This window comes from Ovis canadensis, chromosome 20 (genome assembly GCF_042477335.2).
Source record: "Ovis canadensis isolate MfBH-ARS-UI-01 breed Bighorn chromosome 20, ARS-UI_OviCan_v2, whole genome shotgun sequence".
Taxonomy (NCBI): domain Eukaryota; kingdom Metazoa; phylum Chordata; class Mammalia; order Artiodactyla; family Bovidae; genus Ovis; species Ovis canadensis.
The window spans coordinates 24,450,978-24,476,016 of NC_091264.1; the positions used below are offsets into that span (position 1 = coordinate 24,450,978).

Genomic DNA, 25,039 nt, shown 5'->3' on the forward strand with positions numbered 1-25,039 from the left:
GGGTCTTCCCCTTCTGGCCTGAACCCTTTAGATCACTGGGAGATTCTAAAGGTAAGGATGTTCATTCATTCATTTACTCATTCATTCATTCCACTAATGTTTGCTGAGTATCTGCTAGAAGCCAGGTACTTTTCTAGTACCGGGGATAGAGTAGTGAATAAAACAAAGCTCCAGGATTTAAGTAGCTCACCTGTTGGGATGAAGCAGAAGCACATGATAAACAAGTAAAATATATATGGAGAAAATTAAGCAGAGAAGGAAGATAAAGAGTACCAGAAGTCAGGGTATTAAATTTTATTAGGGTGGTCAAGGAAGGTCTCACTGAGAGGTAACATCTAAGCAAAGACCCAAAGGAAGTTAAGGGGTGAGCCAGGCATTTATCTGAGGGAAGTATATTCCCTCTGCTGTCAGAGAGCAAGTGCAGAGGCCCTGAGGCAAGAATATGCCTCATATGTTCAGGAGATGTGAGGACACCAGTCATTTTGGCTGTAGGAGGGTGAGAGAGGAGAAACACAGCAAGAGATGTGGGTGGGAGGAGATTTGTGGTAAATCGTATTAGGCCTTATAGGCCCCTGGATTTTTTGTGAATTGTGAATGAGATGGGAGCCATTGGAGGGTTCGAGGCACGCAAGTGGCATGATCTGACATAAAAGATCATTGTGGCTGCTATGTTGAGAATAAGCTGTAGTGGGCAAGAGTGGAAGGAAGGAAACTGATTATGGAACTACTGCTATAGTCCAGGCAAGAAAAGTGGGTAGCTCGGACCCAAAGTAAAAAGCCGAAGCGTGAGAAGTGCTTGAATTCTGGATATGTTTTGAAAGAGGAGCCAGTAGGATTTGCTGAAGGATTGGAAGTGGCATACGAAAGAAATAGAGAAGTTGAGGATTGCGCTGTCACTTTTGGCCCGAGCGGTTTAACAGTGGAGTTCCCATTTACTGAAAAGCGGGAGCCTGGAAGAAGGGCACACAGCAAGGAAGGGAGCTACGGGGTTCACTTTTGAATATGTCAAGTTTGAGGTGTTTCGGGACATGGAAATATTGAGTAAGCAGCTAGATACACAAGTCCCCTCGACTCGGTGAATGTCTGCCCTTCTGGGAACTGAAAAAACTGTTACCAGGCCAGAGACAAAGGCGCAGAGTGGAAGGACACTGAGGGCTCCGGTGTGAGGCTCAGCTCTGCCCCCGGGTAGCCATGTGATCCTCTGGGGACTCCTCTGGCAGCTCTGGCCTCGATCTCTTCATTTGCAGAATGACTGCTTTAGACTAGAAATGAGCTGTCTTCTCAGCCCCTCCCGCTGTGAGAGCTGATGAAGCAATGCTTAGAGCTGGTGAGATAATGTATCTGTATATCTGAGAGCATGTTGGAAACTGCTGAGCTCTACACAGGGTAATGTTATTGGTGCTGAGTCCTCTGTTCCTTCACTAAAGCAATACCCAGTGAATGCCTGCCATGTTCTGGGCTCTGGACACAGAGGATCCAATGACAGGGAGATATATCCGTGCCCTCATGGAACACTGCAGTCGAGCCGCCTGGTGTAGTAACTTCATTGCTGAGTGCGGAAGAAGTGGCTGGGGTCTGACGGTCGGTCTAGTGTGGTGTTGGCCAGGGAAATCTTGTTCTTGAACTGGGTCTGGGAGAAAACTGTGGCTGTCGTAGATGAGGCAAGGTGGTAATTCAAGTGAGGAAAAAGTGGGCATCCATCTGGGGCTGGAGAAAGAGCTGGGACTGTGGGGTTCAGCTCCTTCCCTCTTCCATTCCTTCACTCAGCATGTACTCTTCTGCCAGGAACTTCTTCTAGGGAGCTTATGTCTCTGCGGTAGATGAAGTGTTTCAAAGCCAATCTCAGAAGTTTCAATCAGATCTGATTCACAATAAGTGGAGCTGATTTAGGATTCAAATTTGAGCTAAAGAGCTCAGTTAGCTATGTGACCTAGTAGTGCTATTCATTTAGCATCTGTGGGCACATTCTTTGTAAGGTGCTAATTAAGCCGAAATGCTTGCTCTCTAAGAACTTGAATTATTAGCAGTTTAACAGTAAGTAGGAGTGTGTTATTTTCATCCCAAAAGAGTTAAGTTTAAGGGAAAAATAACATAACTGGCAGAGTAATCCCTTCACTGCATCTGGAAGCACAAACATCTTATCCTGTGTCATTTAAATGTTTATGTTTCTATTTAAGGAGAGTCTCTGACCAACTAAACAAGAATATAAGATAAAAGGACTTTGGCAGTCCAGTGGTTAGGACAGGTTAGGACTCTGTGCTTCCGTTGCAGGGGGCACAGGTTCAATTCCTGGTCAGGGAACTAAGATCCTGCATTCTGTATGCCTTGTGGCACAGAGAATAGTAATATTTTTTTAAAATACAAGATACAGCCCATCTCCAGAGAAGGCAATGGCAACCCACTCCAGTACTCTTGCCTGGCAAATCCCATGGACAGAGGAGCCTGGTGGGGTGCAGTCCATGGGGTCGCTAGGAGTCGGACATGACTGAGCGACTTCACTTTCACTTTTCACTTTCATGCATTGGAGACGGAAATGGCAACCCACTCCTGCATTCTTGCCTGGAGAATCCCAGGGACGGGGGAGCCTGGTGGGCTGCCGTATCTGGGGTCGCACAGAGTCGGACACGACTGAAGCAACTTAGCAGCAGCAGCGGCAGCATAGCCCATCTTAATGAACAAGATCCCTGGAGAAGGGAATGGCAACCCACTCCAGTATTCTTGCCTGGAGAATCCCATGGACAGAGGAGCATGGCGGGCTATAGTCCATAGGGTCCCAAAGAATCAGACGCGACTAAGCGACTAACACTTTCAACTTTGAATGAACAGGTCACTCGCAAAATGAGAGTGGGTATGTAAGCAGCATCTTGTGCAAGTAGCTCTTGTTTTCTGTCCTGTCTTTTTCTGGGATGAATGTTAGACCTCAGCGCCTGAACGTTTTCTGGTGGGGTTAAGCGTTGACGGATTGTTCTCTGGAGAACCTGCAGCCCCTATAGTGCCATCAGCAATGCACACTTGCGCCTGCCTCTCCTGCGCTTGACAACATTGATGGTTGGATATTTCTTTTTTTTTTTTTTAATTAATAGACTATTTCTTAGAGCAGTTTTAGGTTTATAGAAAAACTAAACAGAAAGTACAGAGAGTCCCTGTATACTCCCTTTTTACGCACCCCCTACCCTAACCCTCCCAGTTTCCCCCAGTTAGCATCTTACATTGGTGGGGTATATCTGTTACAATTGATGAACCGATGTGGAGGCATTATTATTAACTTAAGTCTATATGGCTCACTCTTTGTGTTGTACACTCTGGATTTTAACAGGTGTACAATGTCAAGTATCCACCATTAGAGACTTATGCAGAATAGTTTCACTGCTCTAAAAATGTCTTCTGCTCTGCCTATTCATCCCTCCCCTCCTTCCCCGGCACCCTTGACAACCACTGATCATTTCACTGTCTCTTTAAGTTTTTTCTTTTCCAGAATATCATATCATTAGAATGATACTGTATGTAACCTTTTCAGACTGGCTTCTTTGACTTAGCAAAGTGTATTTTAAGGTTCCTCTATGTCTTTTCATGACTTAATAACTTTTCTTTTTATTGCTAAATAATGTTCCATAGTATGAATGTACCACAGTTTGTTTATTGAAGGATGTCTTGATTGCTTCTAGTTTGAGGCAATTATGAATAAAGCTGCTATAAACAGCCATGTGCAGGTTTTTCTGTAGACATAAGTTTTCAACTCATTTGGGTAATTACCTAGGAATAGGATTTCTGGATCTTATTGTAAGAATATGTTTAGCTTTGTAAGAAACTGCCAAACTGTCTTCCACAGTACCATTTTCCTATGCCATTTTGCATTCCCACCAGCATTTGGAGTTTTCAGTGTTTTGGATTTTCAGCTCCTGTAATAGGTGTGTCGTGATATGTCATTGTTTATTGGCTGTGAATACTTTCGCTTTGATTTTTGGTAATTCAAAAGTATAATATCATCATGATGATTGTTTCTTGTTCTTTAATTACAAATGAGAATGAACCGTTTTTGTGTGTTGTTTACTTAATATTAGTGTTTTTTGGCTTGTGTGGATTCATATTGTAGCCTTATTTGTCCAGGGGAAATTTGGTATTATTCTTGGAGGTTTGTAAGTGTCTGCTGTGGCTTTTTCTCCACCTAGTTTTCTTTTATTGTGGTAAAATACACAGAACGTAAAATTTGCCATCTTATCCATTTTTAAGTGTACAGTTCAGTTACATGTGTTTTTTTATTTTATTGGAATATAGTTGATTACAGTGTTGTGTTAGTTTCTGCAAAACAACAAAGTGCATCAGTTACACAAGTGCATCTATCTGCACTTTTTTAGATGTTTTTCCCACATAGATCATTACAGATTATTAGTTTCCTGCGCTGTGCAGTAGTTCCTTATTAGTTATTTATAAGTTACATGTGTTTTTAATATCATGCCTTATATTTTATTTCTTTAATATTTCCCCCTAATGCTGAGGGTTTTTTAAAGCCAACTCTTCTGACTTAGATTTCTTATGCTTCAAAGGGCCAAAACTACCTCCTCTTCCTATTTGAGATCTGGATATTATTCCATTTTGATTAACTGATAATATAAATTTAACCTTTTTGTCCCAGAGTGGTTTTAAATAACATGTTTCTAAATAACTGTGATGATCCAGTCCCTTCTGAAACTGTCAAATAGCCCTTCTCAAGCACGCAGTGACCCCAAGCTGAATTCCAGTAACAATTCAAATGTAACCTCCTCATATCTGTATTAATTTGTTTGTTGATATAAAGTGATATCTTTAGGATAACCCTTCCAAATTGCCTTTTTTTCTGGACTTTTTTTTTCATGGACTAAAGGTGAGTTTGAAACTAAGCCATGATTGCTCTGTTGAGTGTTTACAAACTAAGGTGTTAAATTCACTTAAACATTTGTCTGAAAATTAGATTTTTAAGTTATCTGTTTTAGTTTAAATGAATGCCATTCTGCAGTAAAGGAGACTGTATTTTCATTGGCTTTTTTGGAATTAAAAATAATCTATTTTGCCCACCCTTTTCTGTGACTAATTCAAACTTGTAAAATGGCAGTAGCCAAATAGGAACCATACTAAAAAGCACTTTGGGCTTTTAACATCAGTGTGCCTTTTGGAAAGAGATGTTTAGCTGATGTTTTAAATGTGTTTCTGTTATTAATTTCCTGTTTTCTCTTTAGTTTTTGGAAACCCACAGAACCAAGCCTGTTTCACTACGGGTTTTGTGTGTGCATTGAAGTCTTTTTCTATAATAACAAATACTGAATCATTTTACTACAGCCCTTCCAAATCTGCTTCTTATTTGTTTGCCGCTTGACTCCCTCAGTCTTTGTCCCTCCCAACCTAATGTCACTTTGTCCTTTCTGAGAAGTTTTCTGTATTTCCACATTAGTAATTATCTGAGTGAAAATTGTCATTTTTTCCCCAAAGTTGAACATTTCTCTGTTTCCAAGCAAATGTTTTCTTTTTTTGGTTCCTCTGTACCCTCTGGGCTGACAGAGTCCAGAAACCCTTATTTCAAATGTTCCCAGAATTCGGGTTAGCAGAAAATGATAGACTAGCAAACAGGTGCCTATAGTCCAGGCGAAGCCCTGCTTAGGTGTGGATCAGATTAGATCTGAACCATGACATAGTGGAGAAGCACGTGGCTACTCTGATTTCCCATCTGTCACACCTCTTATTTTTCTGCTTTGAGGAGACAATTTAAGCCCATCTTTTTTCACAGAGAAAGATTCAGTGTATCTAAAAAGTTTTTCTAAATGTTATCTCACTGGTAACTCTATGTTTACAAGAGGAAACACATTTATACATTATGAAGTCATAGAACTGTTTCCTGCACCAGAACCAACAATAGGTTAAGTTCATTTAAAAATGTAACAAACAGGAACTGAACTTGCTGCTATAATTCTGGGTGTGTCAGTCTCCCTTTTCATCCCTACCTTTTGTGTGGCTCTTATTCCTCACCACACCTCCCCCTAGACTAGCTCTCCATTCAGCTCGGGTCATTAGGGAGCTGGTAAAAATTACACCCTCCCAAAAAGAAAACATAGCAGCTACTGCTCCCCCACCCCCAGCTCCCCCCTCCCCTTTGTCAGAGGGCCACAGGAGTTACAAATCTGAAATGTCCAGTACAGGTAGGAACTGCTCAGACCCAGCCATCCTCAGGCAGTGGCAAGCCTTCTTTGGCTTTGCCAATGTCCCTGCAGTAGTACCCGGGTAGTACTGGCACAGAAGGCTTTGGAGTTGACCATTATTTAACAAAAGAAAGGGAGAAAAATGGCAATCAGACACTTGCATGTGCCTGGCAGCCAAGAAGCAACTTCTTACCATCCACAGTCAGGCACTGTTGGAAGGCGGATTCAGCCATCCGGAAGGGCTAGAGAGCAAGAGGGGACTGTTTTATTAAAGGTTTATGTTATGAGGCTTAAGGAGGAAAACTGAATATTTAGCCTGGACATGAGAACATGGAAAAGAGTGGGGATTTGTTTTCTTTGAGTCTAAAAAGCGTTATTTTGGGAAATGTGGCTGCTAGCTGTTCCCTCCTTCTATGTGGTCAGGTTGAGAAGAACCAGGATTAAGTTGCAGTGGGTGAGGTGAAAGTTAAACAACCAGTATTCAAGTGTTCTAAGAGCTGATGTTGTGTTGCAGTGGATTAGCAAAAGGAGGAAATAAACCAGATATTAAGAGGTATGGACTCCGGGGCCAGCCAGCCTGGCTTACATCCTGGCTTCAGCACTAACTTGTTCTAGCACCTTGAGCAAATTACTCCACCTCTAAGCTTCAGTCACCTCAGCTGTAAAATGGGGATAGTGTACTCCCTTCCTCATAGGATTGTTTTTAAGATTAAAAGGGATAGTATAGAGTACTTTAAACAGCAGCTGACATGTATTAAGGGCTGTATATTTAATAAATGTAATTACATGAACGGTGGCAAGGATTTTAGGGTCATTTGGGCCAACAGTTCATTTTACAGATTAAGAGGCAATAACAGAAGGTGAAATTGAGGTGACAAGCCTTTCTGCAGATCCCAGGCTGTTGTCAGTACTCCTAGCTGTTACAGAAATACTCATTGCTTCAGAAGCATATCCTTTTAGGTTCCCCCTTTCATCCCCTTCCCTAGAGCCAGCATTTCTCGAGTAATTCCTGTGTGCCTTCACTGTGCTAAATGCTGATGTATATGACCTCATTTCATCCTGACAGTAACATGTGACGAACATGCCACTGTTATCCTCATTTTGTTTTTAAGATGTATCATCTAAATTTCCGAGAGGTCCAGTTACTTTCCAAGGACACACAGCTTGAAAGAGGCAAAGTCTAAGTTAGAACCAAGACTGACAGCAGAGCCTGTGTTGTTAACCATGGCATGGATTTTCCTCAGAAAATCTCAGTAGAATACAGATGAGCTAAGTTAAACCAACCATTGCCTCAGCAGCCACAGGGCCCAGCCATAAAGATCTGAGGCCGTTTTGTAATCCCTTTTCAACTTGTAGCCTGCTTTGTTTTCAGACATAGGTCTCTCAGGTGTATTATTTCTGATACGGTGCTGTTAATATGAAAACAGTTCACCAAAAGAACTTCTCTCCCTGGTTAAGAGAATGAAAGTCGAAGGTCCTCGGGCAGTCCAGTAGAGGCCAGGCCCAGGGCTTTCATGAGGTAGGGACCATGTTGGGGGTCATCAGGACTCTGGGCAACACTGGGGTCAGTGCCAGGATCTGAGTAGACCAGAAAAGATGAGTCATATATCGGCATTCCCACCTAGACCAATGGTTCCTTACCTCCTTCAATCCCTGTTAGACTCCGATGACAGCCATGACTCTCCCCTCTTCAGAAAAATGTGCAAGCTCACACACCAAAACGTGTTAGCAGGTGGCTTCAGGGTTCGTGAACTCCAGCTAAAAACCTCCGTGTTAGGCAGCACAGTAGACTGCCTAGGAGCACTGCTCTGGTGCCAGGTGGCCTGGATTCAAATCCTTTTCTTTCACTCACTAACTGTGCAAGCTTGAGTAGAGCTTCAACTCCCTCAACTGTAAAATGAGGATAATAATAGTATTTAATTAAAGGGTCATTATGAGGATTAAACAGGTTACCAAATTTAAATGCCTAGTACATGGTTAGCTCCCTGGTCATAATCACTCTCAGTGGCAGTAGCATTGCTGTCCCCAGAGCTTAGCCCATTCAGTAAATGTTTATGGACAGAAGGAATGAATCATTCCAGTGGAGATGCCAAGTCTAACACAGAACGTCCCCACCAGTGTGTCACAAAGGGGCTATAGTTACGTCAGGGTACTTACCCACTCAGCCCTTTGAACTGCCAAAGCTCTAGCTGGTTGCTCATGACTTCAAGCACCAGCACCCAAAGTGTGACATACAAATATCCTCTCTGGGTGCCCTAATGTGATAACAGGCTGGGCAGCACTGATTGAGAAGATGAGCCGGCAGCTAGTAAGAATCCAGTAGGCCGTGCAGACTTCGAGTCCAGGAGAATCCTATGGATGGGTGGCAAAGAGGACCTTGCCCTGGAGCAGGGCTCCAGTACACTCCGTCCCACAGCAGACGCACAGTGAGCGCTGCCAGTCGGACGCGTCAGTGCTTCCCTGCTACAAGGACCGGCAAGTCACAGCTCAAGGATGTGTGGAGAGCCTGCAGTGAACCAGGAACCGGGTTTGGAGCCCGAAGTCTTGTGTAGGCAATGCCTGTTAAAGAGGAAGAGATAGGCATGTGACCCTAGGACTGTGAGTGCCAGGAAAATGTGGTGGCCGGGGCTGCTGGGACTCCTGAGGGGACCAGCCTTGCCTGCAAGGTGAATGAATTCCTAGGGTGATAGGAAGCCACTGAAGAGTTTTAATCATGGAAGTAGTAGGTTTATATTTGTACTTTAAAAACAAAAAAGGCATTCTGACACAAAATTTGAGTGAGAAACAGGCAAGAACTTATTGGCACATATTAGGAGGTTCTTATATTAGTCAACAGGTGTGGTGATACTCAGCTGGAATTAGGTACCTTGACTTTCTTGTCTGTCTTTTAATTATTTAAATTGAGGTATAATTGACATGCAACATTATATTTGTTTCAGGTGTACAACATGAGGCAGTATCTGTATATTGTGAAATGATCACCACGGTCAATTTAGTTAACAGCCAGTACCATGTGCAATTACAGAATTTTTTTCTTGTGATAAAACTTTTAGATTTTATTCTCTCAGCAACTTTCAAATATGCAATACACTCTTATTAACTGTAGTCATCATGCTGTACCTTACATCCCCCGGGACTTATTTTATAACTGGAAGTTTGTACCTTTTCACTCTCTTTACTCATTTTACCTACCCCCAACCCCTGCCTTTGGCAGTCACCAATCGGTTCTCTGTATCTATGAATCTTTTTTTTTAAGGATTCCACATATAAATGAGATCATATGGTGCTTATTTTTTCTTCGCCTGACTTATTTCACTTAACTTAACGTCCTCAAGATGCATCCATGTTGTTGAAATTGAGTGTGTCTGTGTGTGTTGTTGCTGCTGCTGCTGCTAAGTCACTTCAGTCGTGTCCGACTCTGTGCAACCAGGCTCCCCTGTCCCTGGGATTCTCCAGGCAAGATCACTGGAGTGGGGTGCCATTTCCTTCTCCAGTGCGTGAAAGTGAAGTCGCTCAGTCGTGTCCGACTCTTAGCGACCCCATGGACTGCAGCCTACCAGGCTCCCCCGTCCACGGGATTTTCCAGGCAAGAGTACTGGAGTGGGGTGCCATCGCCTTCTCCGGTGTGTGTGTGTAGCTCTTTGTTTATCCATTCACCCGTCAGTGGACACTTAGATTGTTTCCATGTCTTGGCTATTGTAGATAATGCTGCAATGAATATGGAAGTGCATATATCTTTTCAAGTTAAGGTTTTTGTTTTCTTTGGATAAATGCACAGAAGTGGGATTGCTCGATCAAATGGTAATTCTACTTTAAGTTTTTTGAGGAGTCTCTATACTGTTTTCTATAGTAGCTACACCAATTTACATTCCCACCAATAGCACACAGGGTTCCCTTTTCTCCACATCCTTGCCAAAACTTATTTTTTCTTATCTTTTTGGTAATAAAATATTCTGATAGATATGAGGTGATATCATTATGGTTTTGAGTTGAATTCCACTGGTGATTAGGGGCGTTGAGCATCTTTTCATGTACCTACTGGCCATAGAAAGCTGTCTATTCATATCATCTGCATGTTTTTTCAGTTGGAGTGTTTGGCTTTTTGCTACTGAGTCATTTGAGTTCTTTGTGTATTTTGCATATTAGCCCCTTATCAGGTACAGGATTTGCAAATATTTTTCCCATTAATAGGTTGCTTTCTCATTTTATTGATGGTTTCCTTTTAGTTTAACTTTTTAGTTTTTTTTAGTCCCAATTGTTTATTTTTGTTTCCTCCGCTTTTGGTGACAAATTCCACAAAGAAATCATTCCCAAGACCGGTGTCAAAGAGCTTACCACCTATGTTTTCTTCTAGGAGCTTTATGGTTTCAGGTTTTAAATTCAAGTCTTTAATCAATTTGAATTAATTTTGTATATGGTATAAGATGGTGGTGTTCCTAGACTTCTGAGGATAAAGGAGGAATCAAGAATGACCCCACTGGGAATCCCCTAGTGGTCCAGTGGTTAGGACTTTGTGCTTTCACTGCAAAGGGGCTGGGATCAATCCCCGGTCAAGCAGCTGAGGTCCTGCAAGCTTCATGGCCCCCCAAAAGAGAATGACCCCACTGATTCTGGGTGAACAGATGGATCTGCGCACAGGAGAGATGCCAGAATGGTCACAGAGAACCAGCAACAGCGGAGCTGGCCTTCTGCCTTCAGTGGGCCTCCCTTCTAGGGGAGTGAATTTAAAAATAGGTTTTATAAACAGTTGACTTATTTATTTACTGACTTGTTTGGCTGCACTGGGTCTTGGCTGCGGTATGCAGGATCTTCCGTTGTGGCCTGTGGTTTCTAGTTCCCTGACCAGGGTTCAAACCCCGGCCCTGTGCTTTGGGAGCACAGAGTCTTAGCCTCTGGCCTAGCAGGGAAGTCCCTAAAAGTGGATTTTGATGAATGAAATTTTACTTTACAACCAATTTGGCTGGCATGTTTCTCTTGAATGCTCAGTCTTTAGAATTCTTAAATGTGTATATTTCAAACTCTTAATAAAAGCCAACATAGTTCTCTACTTTGAAGAATTCATCTCTTTTTCTTCTTCTTCTTGGCTGGCCTCATTCACTCTCCCTGTGTGTCCTTGCAGCAGGAGGAAGCCATGCAGCTCATAATATGACACTGTCCGTTTTCTCAGATTTGTGACGCAAAAGGAAATCTCTAACCTCAGCTGTGGCTCCGGTGCTGGGAAGAAGCCAACTTCATGTCTGAGTGCACAGGCAGGAGTTTGCCATGGAGAGCTTGGGGCTGCAGCCGGTGACCCTCAGTGATGGGACAACGGCCTACGTCCAGCAAGCTGTCAAAGGTATTTCCGAGGACCACAGAATCCCGCCCTGTCCCAGTCCAAGAGTCTCACGACCACCCTGCCCTCTTGCCTGCTTGCCACAACTTGCTCTGCATGAGAATATCTCAAGGTGATTGATAGAAAAGTAACTCTAAAATATAATGCCACCTAGGGAGGCTAGAAAATCAGATTAGCCTAGCTACAGGAGCCAAGATTCCCTTATGTGTAGTAAGAGGTTCATAAATATTTCTGGCATGGATGAACACAGTGCTGCTTGTGACTTCCTGCTTTTCAAATATTCCCTATCCAGTTTTCTCAGTTCTTTCTAGAAGCAGTTCATTTTAATTTAAGCAAGTTTAAGCAATCAGACTATCTTCCAAGCCTGTACAACATACTCCTTAGGTTCAGGGTAGGGGGCCCCACTAGGATGACCAGAAAAAAGGTACGGGGCACATAGTTGAATTTTAATTACAGATAAACAGTGAATAATTTTGTAGTGTTAGTATGTTCCAAATACTGCATGAGAAAGCTATGTATAAACATAAGATTAAATACTAAAAGCAATAACATAGTAACACCAAGTACTAAAAAAAAAACACTTCACTGTTTATCTGCAATTCAGATGTACCTGAAATTCAAATTCTCAAGGAACTTAAATTCAAGGGGGCATGGAGTCAGAACAGAGCATTGTTGAAGAGCAGGGCCTTCTGGCCAGGACACTCCCTGTCCTGACAAGCTCCTTCTTTTCGCCAGCATTTACAGGCAGGCCAGATGGCATGCGCGTCTTTCTTGGACAGCACCGGCCAAACACCGCCTCGTTGCTTCTCTTTATTTCGCCTTTCCTGCACTCTGTGAGCACTGCCATCCTCATTTTTCCACTGTCATTGCAACATTGCCCTCCTTCATTTCAACACATTATCAAAATGTATTTCAGGTCCCAAGCTTATAAATTGTTGATTTCATTTTAAATCGGCTGCTTCCTGATGACAACAAAGAGGCTCCTTAATAGCATCAATAGGCTCTTTCCATATGATGACGTGTGGAGCTGGCTGGCTTTGTTTTCTTGAGAATGGACTTCTCTAGAACACTTGTGAAGCCTGCAGCCTTCCCATCAGAGGTCTTTGCCCTCTCACAGCAGTCTCAGCGGGATGGAGGAATTCAGGACCTGTTGATCGGGCTGCGTTTACTCTATGGACCTGGGTATTCCCCTTGCCTCAGTCTTCTGTTACGAATTAATGGTTGAATGAATGAAAAAGAGAAAAAAAAAGAAGTGCCTATGCTTGGCCTTGGAAAGCTACTCTCTTTTCTTATGTCTTTCCTTCTTATGTCTGGATGATTTCTTTACTTCTCCGACCTCCCCATTTATATCTTTCTCTTGTCACTCCTCCTGGCTCTGTTCTCTTCTTCCTCCATGGTGCTATAGTGTGTCCTTACATGCATGCACACACACACTCACACCCAACAGATTTCATACTGCTTAGAGTATGAGCTGGCCTTGAGGAACCAGAACTTCACTGTTCTGAAAGGCAGCTCTCTTGCAGGTGAGCTCCTTTGATGCTCTCAACCAGTGTACTTTCATCTCTGTCAGCAGGCAGCTCTCTCTGGGCCCAGCTTAATCAGCCAGAAGCCCTAAAATGTTATGAGACTTACCTATAAACAGGGTAAGCATGAAATGTGTTATTCAAAGCTGACACTTTGGAGAGTGGAAGAACATGCTCTGAATAAAGGCACTGGGACCATTCCAGGCAAAACAGAACCTACAGTCATCTCTGCAGTGGGGTATGAGGACCCTGACAGTCAGCTTTTCTCCCCACCACCAGCTCCCCATGCCTCTCCCCACTGTCACCTCTGCTTGTTAGGAGAAGCCCTAGGTTGAGAATTTTCCCTTAATGACTCTTCTCAGCATGTTGTTTCCTGTCTTGCAGCAGCACCCACTTTCCTAGCAGAAGCTCTGCTGATACTTTCAGATCCCCAAGTACTAGTGTCCTTGACAGGGCAGCCTGCTGCTTGCTGGGCAGGAGGGAAGAGGGGGTTGGTCTCCCCTCGTCTCAGCTGCATTTCTCTCCTACTTCCTACCTTTGTCCCCGCCTTACCTACTCTGGCTGGGTTGTAGAACTGTTAGTTACAGACCCAAGAAAACTGAGTTTGGGGACAAGTTTGAAAATTCTTCTGAGGGGTAGACATCAGCAGAGGTGAGCCAGAAGTAACTGTCTGGTCTTGAAACTTGTAAGTAAGTGAACAAAGAAACCACTTGACATTGAGTCTTCAGTCTCCCTTCTTCCCTTTCTCCCTTCCTTTACCCCTTCTCCCTTTCAAACTCCCTGGACATAAGGAGAGGCCTATATAATTCTAATTCTAAATCTAAGAGCCTTTTGCTCTTAGGAGAGTAAACGGAGGCACAGAGAAGTTAAATAAGTTGTCTAAGATCACACAGCTGTTAAGAGGTAGAGCTGAAATTCAGACCCAGGAGGTCTGGACTGGTTGTAGAGCCCTTTGCCTTTTTGTGTGGGTGGGGCGTGCTGTGCTGGGCATTTGTTGCCCCACAGGCTCTTCTCTGGCTGCAGCGAGTGGGGACTACTCTCTGGTTGCAGTGGCTTCGCCTGTCGCAGGGCTCTAGGGCACTCAGGCTTCAGCAGCTGCTGCATGTGGGCTCATTTGTGGCTCCTGGCTCTACAGCACAGGCTCAGTAGTTGGGACACACGGGCTTAGTTGCTCCATGGCACGTGGGATCTTCCTGGACCAGGGATCAAACCTGTTTCTCCTGCATTGGCAGAGGGATTCTTTACCATTGAGCCACCAAGGAAGCCCCAGAGCTCATTGCTTTTAACCTGTAAGTTATACTGCCTTATCAGAGGGTCTTGGTCTTGGCATACTGCCACAGTAGGAGACAAGGGAACATATTTTGATTTAGTTAATTTGAGTCAGGTCTGAATTTGGATCCATTTGGGGCCTTACCAGATTTCAGGGAATCCTTTGTTTGCTGTTTCGCTCAATCTCAGCAGCTTACTGCCAGGTTGGAAGGCCCTGCTTTGGCATGGGTAGAATAATAAATAAAGTTGCTCCTCCTGTGAGTGACAGAAGGGGAATCTTTTGGGAGCTTAGGGTTCTTCATGGCAGGATGTCTCTACCTCAGTACCTCTGAGGCCCAGACCTGGGAGGCAGGGAGTGAGGTAACATGGAGAATGTCTAAGCTGTGCTTAGACATGCAGACTATGCCTCCAAAAGGCCTCTGCTAAAGCAGGCAAGTGTTCCTCAGCCCTCTTCTGGGCCTGGCCCCCTTCTCTCCATTTCTGCTCCCACAGGAGGCAAGCTTCTCGAGGGGCAAGTGATCCAGCTCGAGGATGGGACCACTGCGTACATTCACCAAGTGACAGTGCAGAAAGGTGAGGGCATCCCAGGACACCCCTGCCACATGGGGAGGCCAGGCAGCCTCCCCTGAAGGAGCCCTGCTCCCTGACCCCGCGCTCCAGAGAAAGGCAGGCATTGCTCTCATTACAGAACCTCTTTCCTTTGAGGATGGACAACCCGTGCAGCTGGAAGATGGCAGCATGGCCTTCATACACCGCACACCCAAAGGTGGGGTCACAGTCCTCATGACTGGTGAGAAGGAAGGGAGGCAGAACTGGCTGTGGTTGGGGGATAGCATTGTGCACCCTGGGAGCTGGGGCAGAGACATGGAGCTGTGGGCCCCACACTCACCTGGATTAGCAGGCACCCCTGCCTTTCCTGGCGTGGACCGCACGAGCAGCTGCTTCTGCCCCTAGGAGCCTGAGCATGGGAGTCCATGGCCTGGGCCTGGCGGCTCTGGCTCCAGCACAGCCACAAAGTGTTAAGGCTGTAAATATGATCCAGTAATATCATCCAAAACCAGGACGACACACTTAAGTCACATTTTTTAAGAATGAAGCTTTTAAGGTACTGAAGAATAATGGTTTATTTCTTCTACAAGTAGTTTTTTGAGCAATTACTGCATGCCAGGCACTAGGTGTGGCGTATACAAAAGAGAACAGGGTTGGACATAGTCCCTGCTCTCCTAGAGTCTAGTGGGGGAAAGGGCTTGAAATGAATCATCATGAACTGATCACTGCAAATGGGGTTCAGACTCAGGGAGGGCTTTTCTGAGAAAGTGACGCTTGGGCTGGGAGCTGGAGGATGGAGTGGGCCTAGCTGGGAAAGAGCAATGGCAAGAAGGGTTCAGTACTCCAGACAGAAGGAACAGCATGTGTGACCTGGAAACGGGGGTGGAGGTGGGCAGGGAGAAAGAAGGGCACATTCATGGAACTGCCAGGAGCTTGAGTCCTGGAGGGGAGGGCAGAGTGGGTGAGGTGAAGCCAAGCAGAGAGGACAGGGGCCAGAGCACTGGGGCTGCAGAACAAGGGTTTGGGTTTCTATCCTGAGGCCAATGGACATGGTTGAACTGCTTAGGCTGTCAGGTAACAAGACCACACGTGTGTCCTGCAGAGCTCCCTCTGGATGCTGTGCTGCCTGGAGGGAACTAGGCGGGGTAAGGGGCCACCAGTCAGGAGGTTCTTATGGTCGTCTCGGCCAAGATGATGGTCCTCTCAGGTCCTCACCGAGCTTGTGCGTTCCCAGTCAGTACTCCGTAGAGGACCTCATCCTTAGGATAGGTGGCCCCGGAGGGAGGGCCAGTCGGAGCGGACCACCAAGGTGAGGGAGCAGGAGAAACCGAGGCTAAGACCCTCCTCGGTATATGTACCTCTCCTTACCTCAACACCCAGGTCCCAGCCGCATCTCTTGCCCTTGTGCAGCTTCTGGGCTAACCGCATGTTCCCTGCAGAGGGCTATGACCCCAGTGCCCTGGAAGCCGTGCAGCTGGAAGATGGCTCCACCGCCTACATTCACCATCCCGTGGCCGTGCCATCAGACGGCGCCATCCTGGCCGTGCAGACAGAGGTGGGGCTGGAGGACCTGGCCACAGAGGATGACGAGGGCTTCGGCGCGGACACAGTGGTGGCCCTGGAGCAGTACACCAGCAAGGTGAGCTCTCTAGACGACAGGGTTAGTCCTGTGCCTGCACATGGCCAGGGCTACTCCCTGCGACCCCCAGCCCAGCTCCCCCGACTCATCTCTCACGGGTCATCTTCTTGGGCAAGCGCCACAGCCCAGCTGGGGCCGCCAACAGCTGTGTGCACTCCCGCTCGTTTATGTGTCTCTGCAGAGGGAGGCAGCTGTAAGAAACAGCGGTGCCCGTACGGTGGGGACTTAGGCCCAGCTTCGCTTTGGCTGCACTGTCTGAGAAAACCTTTGCCAGCGACTTTTATTAGTTTTCCAGTCCTCTGAGGTCAGATGTTCTTGTGTTTATTTCTTCTCTGCGACTCATTAAGTCATTTGGGAAAATAACCTCGGTAGGCAGTGACGAGAGCAGATGTAGCGGAGCAGCTGGGATTCTTGGAACCCGGGGCTTGCACAGTAGCTCAGCTGCAAAGAAAAGGGATCTTGGCTTTCCAAACATTAGTCAGTCTAGGCTCTCTCTGCTGGGGCCGTGGTCCTGCCTGTAGGGGAAACCGGTTCAGAGATCTGAGAGCCTTCCAGACCAGGGTCCTCCCTCCCCGGCCGAACTGCAGCGCCTCAGGGTGGATGTGGCAGGGCTTCCTGAAGTGCGCATTTTACCCAGGGACTGGGGGAGTTGTTTTTATAATTAAACTAGTATAGCTATATCGTAGAAGAGAAGAGGAAGTCCTTGTGTCTTTTCAAGTTGAAAAGACACTACAAAACTTTGCAGTAGGCCCTTCTGGGCTATGCCCACTCCCACCCCCATTCTGTAAGGTGTATTTTAGAAGCTTTCTGCTGTTGGAAAGACAACCAAGCTTTAATTGTGAGCCCTGAAATCTGTGCGGGCTCGGCCTCTGCCGTGTGCTGCCTCAGTCACTCCCCTCTGAGGCCTCAATTTGTTCCCATCTCGTATGAGTTGGGGCCAGATGATCTCAGAGAGTCATTTCCAGCCCTGAAGTTTTGATTCCCTCAAGAACCAGTGGGACATGGGAGTGAAATCTGAACGCTTGACTGGGTTCGCCTGCCGAGCAGGCCCAGCCACCTGTGACCCTCTCCTGCCACCCACCAGCTACTCGAGTGTCCGGGAAACTTTGTCAGCTGCCTGACCCCTTGACCTGGAGCTGACTAGACAGACCCGCTGTGGATTTGGTCTCCCTCCTTTGACTCCTGCTCACCATGCCTTCCAGAGTTCAGTTTCAAGAGCTCCTGGGAAGGCCACAGTGTCCCAAAAACAAAGGCTAAGGGACAGTTCCAGCAGGACTCTGCCTAGGAAAGCACAACAGTAAGGCTCCCTGAAGCCAGAGGCTGGTGTGGAATGGTTTTTGGCAGGAGAGAGGGAAAGGAAGGGCTTGTCAGCAGCCGGGTGCTGCAGGTAGAACTGGGCTTCGGGTGGGACTCACAGGCCCCTGCCCTGGGCACCTGTGCACTTTGTCGGTTGGGGCCACCTCGCTTCTGGTGAGCCGAGGTGAGCTTGTCCCCATAGCCAGCCCCTTGGCAGTGCCCTTTCCAAACACAGGTTTCCCCAGGGAGGAGGGAATCTCTTCCCGTCAGAGGATAAACGTGTCCAGAGCAGCAGCCTCCACGGTCAGAAGGAGGGCAGCTGGCCCTCAGCCCAGCTCAAGTGTGGCTGTTGCGACCACTCCTGCCCGCACCTTACCTGCCCGTCTAAGAGATGCCCTTTCTCCCCAAGATGTCAGAGCCCCAGTGACATCTAGTCGTCTCTGTCCATCAGAGCTGGTGGTGACTCCACTGGCAGCCCTGTTCCTTCTGCAGCAGGCTCAGCGTCTGTTCCATCTGTCTAGATCGATCACCCGGTTGTGCTTCTCCCCCTTGGTAGGTTTAACCCTGTTTATTGGGTCTTAAGGTGCCAGCTGGTCCCTGTGTTCCACCTCTTCCCTTCCTTCTTTGAGGAGAATACACATAGGGACCCCAAGATTTTTTTCCCTCAGGTTCTGCACGAGAGCCAGGCTCCTCATAATGGCAAAGGACAACAGGTTGGGGACAGAGCATTCCGCTGTGGCTACAAGGGCTGTGGGCGTCTCTATACCACCGCGCATCACTTAAAGGTAAGGTGGCTGCAAAGAGCTCTTAGCCTTGTCGTCTTCCCAGCAGGCTGTAATCCTGCCTTCCTGCTTTGACTGCAACTGGTCCCTGACCTCAAGTTGCTCATTGCTTCCTGGAAGGAAGAGATGAGTGTACAGGAATGTCAGTACAGGGGCCTGTGACACACGTAAAGAGTGCAGGAGGGAAGAGAATCAGGGAAGGCTCCCTGGAGAGGGCATCTCCGCTGAAGAGGAAGCAAAATAAAGGAGGCGGCCGATGCTGATACTCTGGGCCCTAAAGAAACCGAAGAGCCCATTCATACCCTCTCCCCTCTGAATGACATGGTTGCTTGTCCTCACAGGTGCACGAGAGAGCTCATACCGGTGACCGTCCATACAGGTGTGATTTCCCCAGCTGCGGAAAGGCCTTTGCCACAGGTAACCTACCTGGATGGAGACCAAGGTGGACTGCTTCCAGCTGAGGGTAGAGAGCTCTAGGTTAGCTCTGAATGTTCCCTCAAGGGAGCCAAGCACCAGGCTGCCTTCCAGAAGAAACTGCTGTCTTAGTGCTCCAGCTGCAGGGCACTGTCACTGCAGGAGGCCCTGTCATGGAGGCAAGAAGCAGCCCTGACAGACCAGCGGGGGTGCCAGTGGCTGCAGGGCTTGCCTCCCTCTGGACTTCATTTTCCCTCTCAGCTGGGGCCCTGAGGTCATAGGTTCTCTGGATCTCCTCTTCCGCGGGTTCTCGAACGGCGCCAGCTGGCCCTGGACAGGGCAGGGAGCAGGGACCGCTGCCCCAGCCCCACTTCTCTGCCCAGGCAGCGGCGGGACGGAGGCAGACACGGGCGCTCTGTGCCAAAGGAGGCCCAGAGCCTCACGGGGCACATCTTAAGGGAGAGCGCCTCTGCCTTAGCCAGACAGATGGTGAAGACAAGGCCCCGCCCAGGGCTCTTCTCACCCCTTCCCGCCCCCCTCCACCCTGGGACAGGATATGGGCTGAAGAGCCACACGCGCACCCACACTGGTGAGAAGCCATACAAGTGCCCAGAGGAGCTGTGCAGCAAGGCCTTCAAGACCTCCGGAGACTTGCAGAAGCACGTCCGGACCCACACTGGTAGGCCGGGCCCTGCCCGCCCAGCCCAGTTAGGACCTGGCCCCAAGCCCGGGGCTTAGCCCGCTCTGCGGGACCTCTTACTGAGCTGCCCTCACCCAGCGGGTCTCCACAGGTGAACGCCCCTTCCGGTGCCCCTTCGAGGGCTGTGGCCGCTCCTTCACTACATCTAACATCCGCAAGGTACATGTGCGCACCCACACAGGCGAGCGGCCCTACACCTGCCCCGAGCCCCACTGTGGCCGCGGCTTCACCAGCGCCACCAACTACAAGAATCACGTGCGCATCCACACAGGTGGGCCAGCTGGCATGCGCGGGCCTCCCCCTCTGAGGCCCTAGCCCCTCTACCGAAGGCTTCTGACCTGAGACACCTTCTCAACAGAGGGTCATTGCAGGCTGGTCTGCGGGCGGGGCACAGGGTCCCGAGGTTCCAGCTGTGCCCCCAGAACTGCTCTTTCACTTGCAGTGAGCGAGCAGTTCCTCCATTACCAGTTGGGGCTGATCTGATGGGCACTGCTGGCCTTGTCAGCCCCCTGCCCCCATCTGCAATCCGCCCCCTCCAGCTGAGCTCCCAGATAAAGGCCAGGGTCAGGCACAATGGGGAGAGAGCAGAGTGAACTGTCTTCGGCTCCTCACGTCGTCCCCTGTCCATGTGACTCCTGTGTATCCTAACCCTCCCCCAGTGTTACGTCCCTGTCTTAGCTTCTGTGTCATCTCTCGGACACACGCGTCCCCTCCCTCTGCCATCATGCCTGGCACATCCCCATCAGTCATCCCTCTCTGTCTCCTGCTGCTTCTGTTCACAAGGCCCGGGTGCCCCTCACCAGCCCCTTACTAGCCTCAGCCTTGCCCACCCCCATGTCTTCTCTCCACCTTGTCTGCGGGCACCGTGGTCCCACACTCACTTCCTCTGTCTCTGCCGCTGGCCACCTTCCCCAGCTCTGTCCCTTCAGAGTCCCAGATCCCAGTCGCTCTTCCTCCCTCTGGCTCTCTCTTCGCCAACCCTGCCCCTCCTGCTCCCTTAGTTTCCCCCTTGCCAGCCCCAGGCCCCACCCCCCTCACAGCCCAGTGTCCCCAGGGGAGAAGCCATACGTTTGCACGGTGCCAGGCTGCGGGAAGCGCTTCACCGAGTACTCGAGCCTGTATAAGCACCACGTGGTGCACACACACTGCAAGCCCTACACCTGCAGCGCCTGCGGCAAGACCTACCGGCAGACCTCCACCCTGGCCATGCACAAGCGCAGCGCCCACGGCGAGCTGGAGGCCACGGAGGAGAGCGAGCAGGCCCTTTACGAGCAGCAGCAGCTCGAGGGTGAGGGCTGTGGGCAGGAGGTGAGAGTGGGGATGAGCCGGCCTCCCCAGGACCACCTGGGGGCAGGTGCCAGCCTGGGCTCTCCTTTACCAGCCGCCTCTGCAGCCGAGGAGAGCCCGCCACCCAAGCGGCCCCACATTGCTTACGTGTCAGAGGTGAAGGAAGAGGGCGATGACCTCCCTACCCAAGTGGCTATGGTGACCGAGGAGGACGGGGCCCCCCAGGTGGCTCTAATCACTCAGGATGGTGCCCAGCAGGTACAGGCCGGGGGGCAAGGGGTGGGGTGGTCCCCTCTGGCTGGTACCTGCCCCCCTCTCTGGGGAGCTCCAGGTTCTAACAGCCCCATCTTCACCCAGGTTCTCTTTTTCACCCTTGTGGATCTCAAGGGCTGAGGGCGAGGCTCCCAACTCCCTGTAACACAGGCCGCCTGCTCGTGCGTCCAGCTCAGTCTCTGGGGCTTCTGGAGCACAGCTAGTAGTTTCCCTTTTTCCTTGAAGGCTGACAGGTCCTATTTCCCGAGTGAAACACCTGGATGTCCTCCTTCAGAGAGGCATGTTGGTGTATGGGCCAGAGCATGGTGTGGCCTCTGGAAGCCTGGGCTTTCGTGCCAGCAGCATAACCCAGCCTCTGTCTGCACGCTCACTGTCAAGTGCATCTGTGACTTCAGAGTTGATGACAAGGATGAAGCTGGGTAGAGACCCTGAACTGCATGGAACAGAGCCCTGATGCAAAGTGGTGGTGAACAGACGTGGTCAGCAGAGTTCTGTGTAGCCTCTCTGCAACCAGGGCCTGTTTCACTTGCTTGTCCTGATCCCTCTGCCCTGTGACAAGAAGCTAATCCTCTAGTCTACCAATAAGCAAACCTGAAAGAGCAGGTTCATCTGCCTAGGGGCTTTCAGGCAACCCTCCCCTCCACTCCTAGCTCATCTTCCTCCTTCCTATTGGCAGGTCAGCCTGTCCCCAGAAGACCTGCAGGCCCTGGGGAGCGCCATCAGTATGGTGACGCAGCACAGCAGTACCACCCTTGCCATCCCCAGTCACGACGATGACCTTGCCACCTCTGGCGCACACACAGTCGCCATGGTCAGCGCTGACGGCTCCCAGACGCAGCCAGTACGACCAGGCCGTTTGCTTGGGGTTCTTCCTCTCTTGTCCTTCCTTTCTGTGGGACAGGCTTTACAGTGCGGGCTAAATTAGTCCAGCCTTCTTAGGAGGACCAAGATTCCCACAGATAAAGCGTCTTCCCTACAACTCCTCTGGGTCATCATCAACTCTTTGTTGACAAACATTGCTCTGAGAGTCAAGAGACAGTTTGCTTGCTGCCATAGGCATGTTGCATGTTACTTTTCCATGAGCTTTAGTCCATTTTCAAATAAGGGTATTAAATTACCTGTGGGGCCTTTTACAGCTCTGTCCTGAGGCTCAAAATTCATAAATTAAGTTGACTGTAAGTTAAAGAAACATACAGCCTCCACTTAGGGCTTCCCTGGTAGTCAGTCAGTAAAAGAATCCGCCTGCAATGCAGGAGCTGTTGCTACTGCTAAGTCACTTCAGTCGTGTCCAACTCTGTGCGACCCCACAGATGGCAGCCCACCAGGCTCCCCTGTCCCTGGGATTCTCCAGGCAAGAACACTGGAGTGGGTTGCCATTTCCTTCTCCAATGCATGAGAGTAAAAAGTGAAAGTGAAGTCGCTTAGTCGTGTCTGACTCTTAGTGACCCCATGGACTGCAGCCTACCAGGCTCCTTCATCCATGGGATTTTCCAGGCAATAGTACTGGGGTGGTGTGCCAACCCAGGTTCAGTTCCTGGGTTGGGAAGAAAGATCCCCTGGAGAAGGAAATAGTAACCCACTCCAGTGCTCTTGCCTGGAAAATTCCATGGAAGGAAAAGCCTAGTGGGTTATATAGTGCATGGGGTCTCGAGTCGGACACAACATAGTGATTAAACCACCACTGCCACAACCCCCATTTAGCTCTGAGCCCCAAGCTAGCTCATTAATCAGACTCAGTGATTTTATTCATTTCCTTCTGAGTTGTTCCCAGATACTTTGCTTGAAGGGATTTTTTTGGATTGGGGATTGGGAGAATGTAGGTAGGTTGGAAAACCTCATTCTTAATATATATTTCAGGTCACAATCATCACCTCTGGGACTGTGGTGGCTGAGGACTCAAGTGTAGCATCCCTTCATCATCAACAGGTGGCACTGCTGGCCACAGCCAATGGAACGCACATTGCGGTGCAGGTGAGGAGACTGGTGGCTGCAGAAAGAAGCACGAAGGGCAGGGAACTCCGTGGAGGGCTAGAAGAGGACAGCATTTGGGCCTGAAGGTGCCCATTTCAGACGACAGATCCCTTTCTGCCTGCATCCACACACCTGTCTCAGGCCCAGCCTCTTCCTTCACTGACGCAGGGTGGGGAGCCCCTTTTGACCTTCACGGTAAATTTCATGGCAGTCTGCCTTGCAGTCTCAACCCTTCATTTCTTCGTGTCCCTGTTCCTTCATCTGGAAAATAAGGGGGCTGAAGTAGATGATTATTCCAGCCCGCCATTCCCCTTCCATCAGCAAGCTGCTCTGTCTGACCCTGGACCGTTCCATGGCTCCTCACCATGCCTAGCCTAATAGGGTTCTATCAGTGAACTTCCTGTTTCCTGGGGCCCTACCGAGTGCTCAGGTGTGTGTGACACTGGGTGGGCGGAGGACATTCAAGAAAGTAGACCACATACCCTACCACTGGGCCCTGGGAGGGAGAGTCTCACTCTCTCCTTCCTTCTCCATAGCTGGAGGCGCAGCAGACCTTAGAGGAGGCTATCAGCGTGGCCACTGCTGCCATGCAGCAGGGGGCGGCGACCCTGGAGACCGCAGAGTCAGAGAGCGGCTGCTGAGCCCGAGGGCTGCGTCCCACACCACACTGAAGGAGGCGCCGGGCTGCACAGGCATCCTTGCCTCCAAGGGCCCAGGCTGTGGCTGACGTGCAGGTGGCCACAAAGGTCTCTGGGGCAAGAAGGCAGCAAGAAAACGGCTTGAAGGGCACAGGAGCCCTGCCCCCAAGGAGGGCCAGGCAGCTGGAGTCAGGGAGTGCATCATCCTCAGGAGCTAAGGAGGACGAGCTTGATCTGCAGGCTACACTGGGGTGTCCTCCCCCCAGAATCAGCTGAGCACCCTCTCTCCTCTCTGGAAAACAACCATCCTGCCCTCGGTCCATCCCCCTTCTCAGGTGGCGATTGGGGCTGCTCTTGGGACTGGTCCTCTACTTCCAACTGGTCATTGCCCACTCTGGGAGCAGTCAGACAGCTCTTGCGCCCAGTAGGGGCAGAGCGGGCCCAGCCCTGCCCCTCCCAGCAATAAACACCTCCCCGGAGGCCAGTCGAGGTGTCTGGCCCCTTGGCAGCAGGGACTTTCTGCCACCACCGTCAGAGTTGCTCAGGGGCCCATGGCTGGAGATAGGTGCCCAGCCCCATGCCCACCCTGGCTGCTCCCCAGCCTCTCTGCAGCTGTGGCAGAGAGGCCAGGAATGACCTTGTACATACTGGGGATTGGGTGTAATTTGTTTTATTTTTTTTAATTCCATTTTGATAATTTTTTTTCCTGCTCTGGATGGTGGTGGCAAATGGGTGAATGAGTATTTAATAAAAGTTCCAAGTTTCCACCTGGGTCTTTCCTCCCTCCTTTCAGCTTTGGGCCCTGGTGCCAAGGGCACAGACCTCACGCAGCCTCAGTGTCGGACTGTAGGGCCTGCCCTCCCAGGAGTGCCGGGGAAGGAAGCCCTAATGTGAGAAGCCCCAGGGAGTGGCCGGTGGCTTCCTGCCTGCAGCTGAGCAGGTGGGCTCCAGGCAGCCAAACAAGGCCAGTGTGACCACTGCTTCCAGGCTCTGGTTGGATCTCAAGCCTCAAGATGAGTAGGGTGGAGGAACTCTGTTTTTTTCTACTTTGCCTTGTGATACGTCATCACAGCCCCTCCAGACCCAACCACTTCTCTACACATAGCACACAGTCCACTGCTCCAAGTGAGCAAAGCCCCACCGACTGGGGGTACCCTTGCCAAGGCACCCAAAATCTCTGATGGCTCTGCTGCCCTGGT

General features: G+C 49.2%; 1 protein-coding gene across 6 annotated transcripts in view; it reads left to right on the plus strand.

Annotated features, from left to right (window-relative positions):
- ZNF76 (zinc finger protein 76) overlaps positions 1 to 24,605 on the plus strand; it is a 29,106-nt gene extending 4,501 nt beyond the window's left edge. For 2 of the 6 annotated variants that reach the window (XM_069564173.1, XM_069564174.1), the window contains exons 2-14: positions 11,335 to 11,502; positions 14,784 to 14,864; positions 14,980 to 15,057; positions 16,280 to 16,479; positions 18,444 to 18,560; positions 18,899 to 18,974; positions 19,525 to 19,650; positions 19,763 to 19,942; positions 20,726 to 20,959; positions 21,053 to 21,216; positions 21,908 to 22,072; positions 23,089 to 23,202; positions 23,739 to 24,605. In XM_069564173.1, coding sequence (XP_069420274.1) covers positions 11,430 to 11,502; positions 14,784 to 14,864; positions 14,980 to 15,057; positions 16,280 to 16,479; positions 18,444 to 18,560; positions 18,899 to 18,974; positions 19,525 to 19,650; positions 19,763 to 19,942; positions 20,726 to 20,959; positions 21,053 to 21,216; positions 21,908 to 22,072; positions 23,089 to 23,202; positions 23,739 to 23,843 — 1,713 coding nt within the window. In that variant the 5' untranslated portion in view covers positions 11,335 to 11,429 and the 3' untranslated portion in view covers positions 23,844 to 24,605. The remainder of the gene's footprint in view (positions 1 to 11,334; positions 11,503 to 14,783; positions 14,865 to 14,979; positions 15,058 to 16,279; positions 16,480 to 18,443; positions 18,561 to 18,898; positions 18,975 to 19,524; positions 19,651 to 19,762; positions 19,943 to 20,725; positions 20,960 to 21,052; positions 21,217 to 21,907; positions 22,073 to 23,088; positions 23,203 to 23,738) is intronic. The other 4 variants (XM_069564178.1, XM_069564177.1, XM_069564175.1 and 1 more) reach the window with 2 other exon arrangements.
- The last annotated feature ends 434 nt before the right edge of the window (positions 24,606 to 25,039 follow it).